We start from the raw sequence: 12,740 nt of genomic DNA, 5'->3' as shown, positions 1-12,740 counted from the left end.
ATGAGCTGAGGGAAGAGAGTGAGGAAAGAAGGGCAGAGGAGGGAGAGAAAAAGGAGCAAGGGACATGGAAGGCAACCAGAGGATGGATAAAAGGGATGGAGAATGAAGAGAAAGGCAGGAGGAGGTTGCGCTCTAGCAAGCCCAGAAATCATTTCTCTTGCATTGCTTGGCTCTCTGCTTCTTCTTCTTCTTCACAAAAGGAGGAACTATTTACTGCTGCATAATCCTCATATTCCTCATAATTGTTTTTTCTCTCTCTTCTCCATCTCTGGGGCCTGTTGTGTGTGGGGGGGGGGGTGTTAATGGGGGAGGTGGGAGGAGGGAGGCAAGAGATGCCATACTGCAAACTACCTCACCGCAAATAATTGTGCACTCAAGAGAATAGTCTGAGAATTACAATTATCTTTTTATTAGGCTTAATCCCGATCTGAGTTTTATTTGACTAAAGAACTCTAGCTGAAAAAGAGAGCTTCTTAGTTCTACTTTATTACATTTTTATTTCATTACTTTATCAGTGGTATCTTGGTTCTCAAACTTAATCCATTCTGGAAGTCCGTTCCAAAACCAAAGCATTCCAAAACCAAAGCGTTCCAAAACCAAGGCACGCTTTCCCATAGCAAGTAATGCAAAATGGATTAATCCATTCCAGACTTTTAAAAACAACCCCCAAAACAGCAATTTAACATGAATTTTCCTATCTAACGAGACCATTGATACATAAAATGAAAGCAATAAACAATGTACTGCAGTCACACAATTAGCCAGTAGCTGAACTGGGTTCCACACAGTCACACGCCAAAAAGAGAGAGACACAAAAACGCAAAATAAACAGCTAAAACAGACAGACCTCAGCGTAACACTCCAAACGAAAGTGTGGCACTCAAATTGGAAGCGTATCACTCAAAATGGAGCATGTTCGATTTTCAAAAAAAGTTCGCAAACCAGAACACTTACTTCCGGGTTTGCAGTGTTTGGGTTCCACGTTGTTTGTGAACCAAGGCATTTGAGAACCAAGGTACCACTGTATATAAAAAGGATTCTCAAATATTCTGTCCACTTTACTGTTCCTCCTAGATACAAAAATGGAACATATCTACCGTGTTCAGAGCTCCAACATTGTAGCCTCCCATGTTGAACAACCGGTTGAATTTAGTTTTTGAAACTAGGGTGGTATGATGCGTTCCTTTTCTATGTCTGGAATAAGACATTTTGTTGTCCCCCATTAAGAATTAGCATATTGTTTACACAAAAGCCAAAAAGGCCAGTTAGAAATAAATCATTACGAAAGCAGTTCAGGCTGCAAGGCATTATTCCAGTTTAAGTTAATATAATTTTAATGAGCACTTCAGAAAAGGGATATGGTGCTTATGGAAAATGTCCCTAATTAATATCAGACCTTAAATTAGGAATAACAAAAAAGGCAGTATCATTTGGTCTCAAGCTGGAACTCAAGTATATTTTGGCATCATTACTAACTGTTAGCAGCAAGTTCTGAAAACAGATGCAAATCCTGATATGTGTCCTAAATATAAAACACATTGCACAAAAAAGCTCAGATAAAACATATATCTGTGCACTCACACATTGATTATGGTGTGCTATTTCCTGTACTAGCAACAAATATATTCCATTTAAGAAACTTTCAGCAGTTTATTTTCTTCCGCTAATAGTTTTTAAACGTAAACTGCTAAGAGCATATGAGTTCTCTCGTCTTTTTCTGTCACAGATTTTTTCTGGTTTCCCCCCCCCTCTTTGTCGAAAGTATTTTTTACAGATGGAAGTGATTGTAGCATAATATTAAAATAGTCATCGTCAACAACAACAACAACATATTCATGTTGTCTATTTTGGGGCTTGAATCTGGTTGTTAGAATGAGGCTAAATCTATCCAAAAACCATGACCACAATTACTGAGGCTAGAGAGCAATCTTAGAATCATAGAATTGTAGAACTGTAAGGAATCCTGGGGGTCATCTAGTCCACCCCCCTGCAATGCAGGAAACTCAACTCAAGCATCCATGACAGAAGGCCATCCGAATGCAAAGCAAGTGGAAACATGTCCGGAGCCATTCTTGGCCACACTTACTTTTCCTCCACTCCTTCCAGGCACAGTTCACAATTTAAAACTCCATGTTCAAGCGCCCTTTTTTGTCTTGGGACCTTTCCCCATGAAAACCTGCTCTTTAAAGCTCAACTGGAGCAAACATCAATCTGCGGGAAACCCAAGTTGACATTTGAGCACTAAAGAGTGGGGGGGGGGAGTTCCGGGGGGGGGGGTGGATCCTGGACACAGAGCTTTTAAACACAGACTTGTGCCTGGAAAGAGCAGAGCAAAAATTAAGTGTGGATAAGCCCCCTTTTTATACTCCTGAAATGTATAAACTGCTCATTTTAAATATGCATTCTAACCTGCCAAATGATATGATTCAAACAGCAATCTGATAAAATCCTGCTGACTAGTCCCGTTGGTTTTCAGCAAGTTCCTTCCTATCATATTAACACTATTTTTACTTTCCAAAGTGCTTTATAGTCTTCATTGCATTTGCTTTCACAGCCATCCTGTATTGATTTGCCAGTCCACTAAATTACAATGCACTAGTGATGTCATGAGAGGTAAAAAAACTAAGGAAGCCTATTTTCTTTTTGAAAAGTGTATTGTGTAATCATAACATAAATATGGTTGAACTCCCCAGATAAAAGGTCAATTGAAATATTAATAAAAATCCTTTAAGTTTGGTAAGTTAATGTTAAAACGTGACAAGCTCAGGTGTATTTTCATCACCTATCTTTTTTATTAAAAAAAAATCTCTTCAAACATGTACAGTTTAACACTGGTTTTTATTGGTCCAAAATAGGAAGGATTAGACAACAATTAAAATTCAGTCACATTTAACAGCCAAGCTGTGACCAACTTGTACATTACTGACTACTAAGGGCAAACTTTGGGTGACGTTCTGGCTCCACTGAAATCAACTCCAGAACTTTTCTTTATTTCACTGGGGCCAAAATTCTCCCCTTTACTTTAGTTTTTACTGGACTGGATTCCATTAGCTTTCCTATACTTCCTCCCTGACAAATGTACAAGGACTCTAATTGTTCACATGCATCTGTAAGTTCAGAGTTTGTTCACATCCGAGCACACAAACACCGTAACATTTTTCCAAACTATATATACACACACTGTGGTTGCCAGATGTTTCATTTTAAAGATTCTTGCTTTATTCTGGAGCTTCACAGTTCAACAAAATAAAATTGATCTACCTTATGTTGCAACACTATGGCTTTCCAGGTTACTATAGCTCTGAATGAACCTTTTAGTTTTAACTAAACCAGCAGCACATTGTTTTCTGTTATGCATAGACAGTGCTATTTTTCTAGAAAAAGAGGTGCTCACCATGAGCCCCCCTCTGGTTCTCTTAGAATGGCAATGGCGCCCACCTGAGAGGGACCATGCTAACAGAAGCAACGTAGGCCAGGATTGTGCAAGAGTCTGCATATAAGAGAGTTTCTTTTCCCTTCCCAGTACAGCTCTGAAGTGCTTCTACCGATGGAAAATGACAGGGAGAGAATGAAGGACAGGGATCAAGCAAATAACACAAGCTACTGGATGAGTAGGTAGAGCAGGTTAGTTCAACAATTGGGACTGAATATGAAGTTGCTGAGCACCAAGGCAGGTGGCCAACACAGTGGCAGAATGAGACCCCAAGAAGAGCTGCTTCACACATTGGAAGCTTCTTGGCATGTCCCCAGACATCTGAAGTGAAAGAGGATGCCTGTGAGCTGTGGTGGGAGGGTATCATGATATTTAATAGGGAGAATAGCCCAAGCTCTTGTTTTCTTTGAAACGAATTTAAAAACAGCAACCCAATATTGTTATAAATATACCTAAGTTTCCCAATTAATAGTGTAATCACTATCAGGAATAGGAGTAAATCTGAACATGTTTTATAGCCTCTTCTAACACTGCCATAGTGGAACAGGATTTACTAGTCCTGGTGCTTTCCCCTCGCCACAGTGTTAATGTCAGAAGTTGACATTAGCAGTCAGGCGCGACGGGTTCCATCCCACATTGGGGCTGCCCAGTGAGCATGTGCATATTAGGCACTTTTAAATAATAAATGCTGGCAGTAAAAAAAGATGGAAGTGGGGTCAAATACTATGCTTTCTTCACCCATCCGCCACCCCCCACCCCCCTTTGTGAACTCTGTTTATCTACTCTGGAATTTGTATCATTTCAGATTTTACAAATACCTGTTCTCTGTTTTTAAAAAGTCAATCCTGACTTGCTTTTGGTGTAGTTCTGTGATGCTCCCTGCTCCATGTAACTCACAGCCCTGCTTCGTGAGCTCCGCATTCATCCCCCCCCCCTTCTTTTGGAAAGGGGGAAAATATATGGTGAAGAGACCCACACAGAAGAATCAACGTGGGTCGCACAAGGGAGAGACAAGGGGCTTGCTTCTGGCTTGCTCTGCTTTGATGGGAGGACTTCTAAGCACTCTGGCTCTTCCGCATGTTAGGCACTCCGGTCTGAATGCATCCTGACAAGCCAGGGCTGCAGGGCAAGAAGCTCCCACAGCTGCTGCGGCCCCAGCCAAGCCGTACCCCCCAGGTATTGCCAGTGGCAACGCTGCAAAAATAACTGATTTGACAGCCCAACCCGATACAGGCTACCAGGAGACATGAACTAAATGAATACGTTCAAAAGCTAAAACCAAGCATTTGGGGTTCAGTTCAAACAAAAACAAGTTTCACAATTAGAAGACAGAAATGGCTGGCTGGTGTTTCCAGAAGTCATGAATTCAAATCTGTCTAATTTGGACATGTATCCTAATGTTTGATGGAACACTAAATAGCTAAGATGAAAAGGATGGGCTGTTTTTTTGGGGGGGGGGGGATTATCCACCCCTAAGATAAAAGAAATGAAAGAAACCAAGCTAATCAAATTGTATAGGTATCTTGGCTGGCGTTCAGCCTGTCAGAGATTCAGTGAAGTGAAGTTAACATTTTTTTATAGCATTGAGCTTTTTAGAGAAGGGAAAAACAAGCTAGGTGTTCACTTAGCTGGCTGGGAGTCAAACAGGTGTATGAGACGAGAGTGTGGGAGACAATCACTGAGCCTTGCCAACTTGATGTAGGGATAAGGACAGTCTACATTCTGCACACCTTAATAATGAATCATAGTGTTCCCCTTATGTTACACATAGTTCAGGCAGATGGGCTACAACTCTGTTTCCACAACTGTCTCTTTAGAGCTTCAGGGTAGCAGGATCGCCACCCTTTGTTTAGGTTCACCACATATGATAAAATACAGTAGATGATGATATTCCATGGTATGTTGCATTACAATACAGCATGAAGACTGTTTTACCTAGAGATGGATCACAGAGTGCATAAACTATTACTACTACCACTACTACTCATAATAATAATAGCACTCCACCCCAGTCACTCTGGGCGGCTTCCAACATAATAAACGCACAGCAAAACACTCAGCACTATAAACTTCCTGATACAGGGCTGCCTTCAGATGTCTTTGTAAAGTTTTATAGTTGTATATCTCCTTGACATCTGATGGGAGGGCTTTCCACAGGGTGGACACCACCACCGAGAAGGCCCTCTGCCTCGTTCCCTGTAAATTCACTCCTCGCAGGTCAATTGTATTTACATTGCAATTCAATACTGACTTACCTGGGAGTAAGCCCCGCTGAACTCAATGTAATTTACTTCTCAGGAAGCATGTGTTGTGTATTTCCACAAATATTTTGCTTCCTTTTTCATGAGACAATTTGTCTAATCCATTCTATAACTGCATTCTACCCCTAAATAATGCAGGTGCTGATATGGATCTGAAGTACACAATGACTAAGCTAAGCAGCTTTCTCAAACTATTGCCTTTAGAGGAGTGAATGTGAGCCTTGTACCAAGCTATTTCAGTTATGGAGACTTTTGGCTGTAATGAACGAACTAATTTATGGGAGTGAAGCAAGGCTTTCATCAAAAAGAAAGAAAACGTAAAGCTGTTTACGTAGCCCACACAGGGCAAAGAAACCCCAGCTGAATACAGCGTGAAGCAGAGCCATGAGATATTGCGCCTTCAAGGGACTATCAGACATTCAAACCACGAGGCCAAAGGAAGACAGGTTGTTGTTTTTAATGGGGGGAGCTCATACAGCAACCCCAACAGCTTTTGCTAACCTACAAATGAGAGGGAAAACCCTGCAATAGGTATGTCCCTTTTAAGCAGCCTTAGCCTTCCCTGCTTCCACCTGAGATAACTAGTGGAGTTCAAACATGGTCTTTACCTGAGAGCCGCCTGGGCACATCGGTGATGGCTGGAAGCCCCGTGCCTCTTGAGGAGGACAGGGGGGTTGTGGAATGAATGGAGGGTGAAGTCATCTGGCTCAAGTAGGAAGGGTAAGACTGGTCATAGGACCATGGAGGGGATGACTGTGCTTGTCTGGGGTCTAAAAACAAAACAAAAGAGAAAATAATTTAAAATGAAAGACTTGTCAAGAGGAGCAGCTGGTGAAATTAGAAAGCCTAAGCACCGTTTTCTCACAAAGAATGAGAATGAGCAAGTAAAAACTCCAAACATTTGGGTTGTGTTTTCTTAATGTCTCCATGGCCTATCTAACGCTGTTTCGAAGTGGCAGAATTAGTGGCAGAATTAGTGAGTCTTCCAAAGAATGAAAGCAACAGTGGGATCCTATACATGCCTACCCTGAGTACGTCCCCCTGAGTTCAATTGCGACTGAAGACATTGGAATTGGATTGTCAAAGCAATGGCTCCAGCAGGGGTGCTAAGCTCTCCTAGATCAGATCTGGGTGAGAGAATAAGGATGTTCCATAGGGGTGTTCATTTAGCCAAGATTTCCATTAAATATTCATTGAGAAAGGATGTGCAAGGAGATGATGGAAAGTGCAAGTAATTGTGGAGAAAATTGCTGATTACTGGAAAAACTGATGTGAACATCTTCAGGACCACAGAGAAGCTGAGAGAAGAGATTACAGAGTGAGGTGATTTCAGTCACTGTTCCAGAAGTGTTTGATATCTTGAATCTTCTGACAGAGTTTACTCACAACATGGATACTATAGATCTCCAAATGGAATAACACTTTTATCCAAAAGAACTAACTCGTATCTCAGCAGAATAATTTATATTAGAAGAACTACAGGTGTGGAGATAAGAGAGGCAAAAGTCTAGGCTTCCCGCTCCCGCTTAAGACAACCCTCTGGGAAAAATATCTAACTTCTTGGAAACCTATCTTCAGCCAGGATTCCTGGGGAAAGCTACAATGCAAAATCAAACTAGTAGCAATGTTTTGGAAATGAATGCTTCATCCAAAAGCTGGATCATGTGACAAAATAAGATAAAAGCAAAAAACATTCTAGATCATGCAAAAGCATACTTTAACTTATAATGCTGCTAATTCAAATTTTTTATGAGAAGCAGGGGTGTTTGATGTACAATGTTTTTTGCTACGTATTGTTATTAATCAAATATTTTCTTTAAAAAATCATATAATAATATGCCCAAACATAAACAGATTTGAAGTTTCTACCACAGCAAATTGTCTTTCCACTAAAAATGTGGCTTGCCTCTTCAAGCAGTTTAAGGAACTGTGAAAAATTAAGTAAAACACAAGGCTAAGCAAGTTCTCCATCATGCATATATACAGTATATACACAGACTGTGGGCACTATTACAATTTAACCATCTACATTTTATTTTGCTCTTCTGCTGCTAGCTGAAAGCTCTGTTACTATCAGTATTATCTTGCATTATTTCCTTTGAGGGTGGAAGATGGTGGGGAAGTTATCAGCATAATACGAAAGGCCTTCCCGCGTGGCCGGAAGTGTTTCCACAGAGTCCTCTCACTCAGTCGTGCCTATAAAGGCTGCCTGGTGGGACTTCTCCGGGGATTCAGACAAGGGTCTGTGCAGCCCCCCCTGGAGATACTGGGAACGGAGTTTGGGACCTCGTGCAAGCAAAGAAGGTGATCTGCCAGTGAGCCAGTGACCTTTTCCCACAAAAGTCATTCAGATAAGAATGTGCCATTAATTCCTCTAGTTATTTGACTGGGGGGGGGGGGGAGTGATTTCTGGATGTACGCTCCATTACCTATAACTCAGCGTAAGGCTGATATACACCACCCTGGTTTCCACTAAGAACTCCAAAGGGGATTCCCCCTGGCAATACCCACTAAATAAAGGTAAAGGTAAAGGACCCCTGGACGATTAAGTCCAGTCAAAAGTGACTGGGGTTGTGGTGCTCATCTCACTTTCAGGCCAAGGGAGGCAGCGTTTGTCCACAGACAGCTTTCCAGGTCTTGCGGCCATCATGACTAAACTGCTTCTGGCACAACAGGACACCATGACAAAAACCAGAGCACACGGAAACGCTGTTTACCTTCCCGCCGGAGTGGTACCTATTTATCTACTTGAACTGGCACGCTTTCAAACTGCTAGGTTGGCAGGAGCAGGGACCGAGCAATGGGAGCTCACCCCATCGTGGGGATTCGATTCGCTGACCTTCTGATTGGCAAGTCCAAGAGGCTCAGTGGTTTAGACCACAGCACCACCCATTAAATGCCCTGCTTTGAGCTGAATGATTCTTAATATGTATTTTCTACATAGATATATATTTATCTGGGTTGCAGTGGGTAAGAGAAGGAAGAATACAATGAAGTTGGCAAACAGGTTCTTTTGCAATGTTATTTAGTGATTTACTGATGAAAACAGGATTTCCTCTTCAACATTTATGTTGTTTACTTTATATTGCTTACTATTCAAAAATATATCCTACTTTAAGAGAAATTGCTTTCTGACATCTGTGCCTCTGGAGTCTTATGGGCATAGTAAACACGTATCCGTCTAGATACTCGTACTTTCTACTCTTTGTAAAGCAGCAAACCAATTCTGGCTTAACTGTATCTTTGAACAGAGGTTTCCAGCCTCTCTTTTGTAAAATAGTAATATGATAACTAGATGGCAGAAGAAACAAACCCTTGTCAGGAAATCCATCTAATTATAAGAAAATCCTCTTTCTCCCCTTCTGTATAGAAAAACCTTGATGTTTCTGCCATTCCCCCTGCCCCCGTTAAGACATGATTTGTTTGAAGAGATGTCTGGAACTCTGATACTTCGCAAAGCAAAAAATAACTGTATATCAGATATATGAAGGAGGCAGGGAAGTCTTTCATTTTAATTTTGTTAGGATTTAATTTACAGTAGGGCTATCTCATATAAATGCTTGACCAAGGAAAAACACCACTCCAAACTCAAACGGGTGCTTTCTAAATGCAGTGAACTTCTTCAAGCGCGTAGGGACTGGCATTATATTTACTCTTAACTGCATGTTATTTTACAGCAAAACAATAACACAACAAACTATCTAGAGAAATGTAAATAATTTTACATTATTTTTTAACAGATGTTCCTCTGATTTGGCAGAGAATTATTCTGGGCAACGAAAGCAAGCTGACAAATTAGCAATGGGCCGCAACAAGCATTTAAAGGGATTTTAGGGACCCACAAGACACTGAGGTCCAAACTGTGTATTCTCATTATGACTTCAAGCCAAATAAAGACCATATAGGAATCTAAATTGCACTGCAGGATGTTAAGTATAGTGATTTATTTTACTTAAATTGGGAATGCTTAAATGCATTGCTGTGCATTTAATTCTGGAATGTTCCCCAGTAACTCTCGTGGGATTGGTTAACTCTGGTCACTAGGGAGGGATCTTACTACATTTTCCACTTTGTGTTCTGTGTGAGTGACTGGACTGTGTTGGCTGCATTTCCATGAACACTAAAGAAGAGACAGTGTCAGATAACTCTCTCTCTCAATGCAACACAGGAGTGTTGATGTTTCTGTGTGAATGCATGTGGCAGAAAGAGGTACAGAAGTTGATGTTCTCCCAAAGAACCAGGAAGGAGAAGCCCCCCCCCCCGGGGTACTCAAGTGTACGCAGTACTGGCCCCTCTTTTTGTTGTTGTTAAAAAGTGTGGCACCCACTGTAACCACTTCATGGTGAGTATGGAGACCTATTTTTCTAGGGGGGAACCTTTTGCTCTCCGAAGGCTGGGGCATGTGCCCTGGGAGCAGGCACACATTTATTCATGGAGAATGAGTGTGAATGAGAGAATGACAAAGTGGAGCCGACCTCACCTCAAGCAACATGTCAGCCCAGTGTGTGCATCAGCCTTGCAATGTGTCCAGGAACAACCCTCAGCAACAGAGACATAGCTTCTGTGCAGTAACCTGTCCCTGGCGGCTGCAGTCATGGCAGTTAACAGACAGCCATCATAGCCCTTCTGACAACAGATGGATGCTACCGTCTCCTGACTGGTACCTTGCTGCACACTTGATTCTTCACAGACAAGGGAAATATCTGATGATTTCCAGTGTAAGGCTTCAGATAGTGGACTTCTTCATTCATTCTTCATTGGGACATCCAGCATAAATTACGGGTCAAATCTGTTTTCAGTATAATATGTCATCTGTGCACCAGGAATGGATTGGGGGGGGCAGCAAAAGGGGGCATGTGCTCTATGTGACAGGTTGCTGTGGGGGGGGGGGGGGGAACCAAAATTTCCAACTAGCTGGGAAGCAGTAAGAAGCTTTCCCCAACGGACTAGCTCATTCCAAGGGCAGGGAGCTGCTTCTCCTCATCCTCCCAACCAGCACCAGAGGGAGGCCAATGGTTGTTGCTGCTCAGCAACTAGGATACAGGAGTGGCAGGGCTGAGCAGGGCAAACATGCCAAAGGAGGTGGAACTAAACTGGCTTAGACTTTGTGGTGATTCTGCTTTGATTTGTTATTGTTCATTATTACATTTTTTCCTACTACACTACTGTTGGTATACACCTGTTTTTCTAGCTTCCATACTTATTTCAAACATACAAAGTGCTTCACATGCCGTATCTAGCTGCAGTCCTTACAACAACCCTGTTAGGCAGGAATGAGGAACCTCTGAGCCACCAGCCCAGCACCCCTGACTATTGGCTGTGATGGCTGGGGCTGTGAGGAGAGTGCAAGACTCCCCCCCCCACACACACACACAGTGCAGGTTGGTGCTTGTGTTGGGGGCTGAAGCTGACAGAGAGCATCTTGCCTAAGGCCTCTGAATGAAATCATGGCAGAGCCAAAATGTGAACTGTGGACGTCTTGATTTATAGCATGGTCTCTTATTAGCACAAAAATTCCTAACCCTGACCACTTCTGACCTCCTGCAATGGAGTGTTCATCCCCACCCTATTTTTTTAAAGTCATAAAGAAAAGTCAGCACCACCCTATTCAGCTATTTTGTTAAATCTTTATTTTTAATTGCTTTGTATTCTTTAGAATCTGTGCTCTCTCCCATCTGGAGCACACATTTATTTAAAAATTTTAAATATGTGCCTGAATAGCAAACAAGACTCTTTCCCCTATCCCTCAAACCTTTGTTGCGGGGCATGGGAACTTGTGGCCCTCTGAATGATCTGGGAGCCGTGTGTTCCCTACAGATTAATTCTAGGGCATAAATATGGTGCTGGGTTGTGCCTGAAGAATGGAAGTGTTGCCATATGGCAACACTGAAGATGGGACACACCTGTTTGTGACTGTGTGGCCAGGCCCCTGATGATGTGTAGATGTTAGGGTTCAATATAGCTGTTTAGAATCGAACCAAACAGAACCACTCAGGGTTTATAGATAGATTGAGAGATCCATGTAACTTACGTCTCTAGATATCTGCCAATTAACTGATATAAATGTACTGCGTGAAGTGGTTCTAAAAGAATAGCATTGTACAGCAAGTTTTGCAGGCATTGCATTTTGCATGCATGTCTACTTTGCTTGGATGTCTACTTCGCCAAAGCCATGAATTTATTTAGCTGTGTAATATAAAGAGAGCAATGGCCACTGGGGAATTGTTCAGGTGGCTTTCCCCTGTCCTTATTCTCTTGCTATTTCAAGTGGTGTGTCTGTGAGACCCAGTCGCGTGTGGGTCTCTGTGGGCCAGAAGCTCCAAGCTCACTCACAAATCATCATGAGTTCTGACAAGCACAGCATGCTTTCCCACTTGTTAAAGGCAAAGAAAATGCGAGAACCCCCAGAGCTGTTTAATCGGAAGGAGACTGGTTTTGCCCAGAGGAATGCTCAGTGCCGACATGGGAGGAGGGCAAAGCACCTGCAGGTGCTAGAGGAGCAAGCAAATAGCCTGCGACTCACCCATCCTTCCTCTGCCCTGTATAGCAGATAGTCAAAAGCAGACTAACCAGTGGAGAAAACTATTGGTTTCTGAACAGCAAAACAGGGCCGTGAAAAATATTGGGGGGTGATTACTAACAGCAGCCCTCCTTCTGTAAACATTTCTGCTCCCCCTGCATGAGATAGACAAAAACTGCTGCCTTCATAGCATAGGGAGGCATGTTGCTCACTTCATTGCTTAGCTTCATGCATAGCTTGGCTGCAACAAGTAGCTAAAGGGGTGAAGCCTTAAATAATATGCAAACTGCAAATTCCCTACCTTGTAGGTTCTATTAGAACCGGAAATGTCAAAGATTGCATATTCATTTCTTCCATGAGTTTACTGTTATTACAGGCTTGCAAGTTAGGCGCCCCTTGCCTTCACTGTTTTATTCAAAGAGGCTCAATCGACATGCAGGCAGGGTGGGAGTGACGGCGGTTGCACAAAAGTCACACTCTCTTTAGTGCTTCACATAAGCAGACACAAATTCAAGTTGCACTCAGA

General features: G+C 42.3%; 1 protein-coding gene across 6 annotated transcripts in view; it reads right to left on the bottom strand.

Annotated features, from left to right (window-relative positions):
• RUNX2 (RUNX family transcription factor 2) overlaps positions 1–12,740 on the bottom strand; it is a 168,101-nt gene that overhangs the window by 71,689 nt on the left and 83,672 nt on the right. For 4 of the 6 annotated variants that reach the window (XM_077926601.1, XM_077926600.1, XM_028721865.2 and 1 more), the window contains one exon: positions 6,303–6,464. The exons of the other annotated variants lie outside the window; for them this stretch is intronic. In XM_077926601.1, the coding sequence (XP_077782727.1) occupies positions 6,303–6,464 (162 nt within the window). The remainder of the gene's footprint in view (positions 1–6,302; positions 6,465–12,740) is intronic. 6 annotated transcript variants of the gene reach the window in all.

Source organism: Podarcis muralis, chromosome 3 (assembly GCF_964188315.1).
Source record: "Podarcis muralis chromosome 3, rPodMur119.hap1.1, whole genome shotgun sequence".
Classification (NCBI taxonomy): Eukaryota; Metazoa; Chordata; class Lepidosauria; order Squamata; family Lacertidae; genus Podarcis; species Podarcis muralis.
This window is presented reverse-complemented; position numbering and strand designations above follow the sequence as displayed.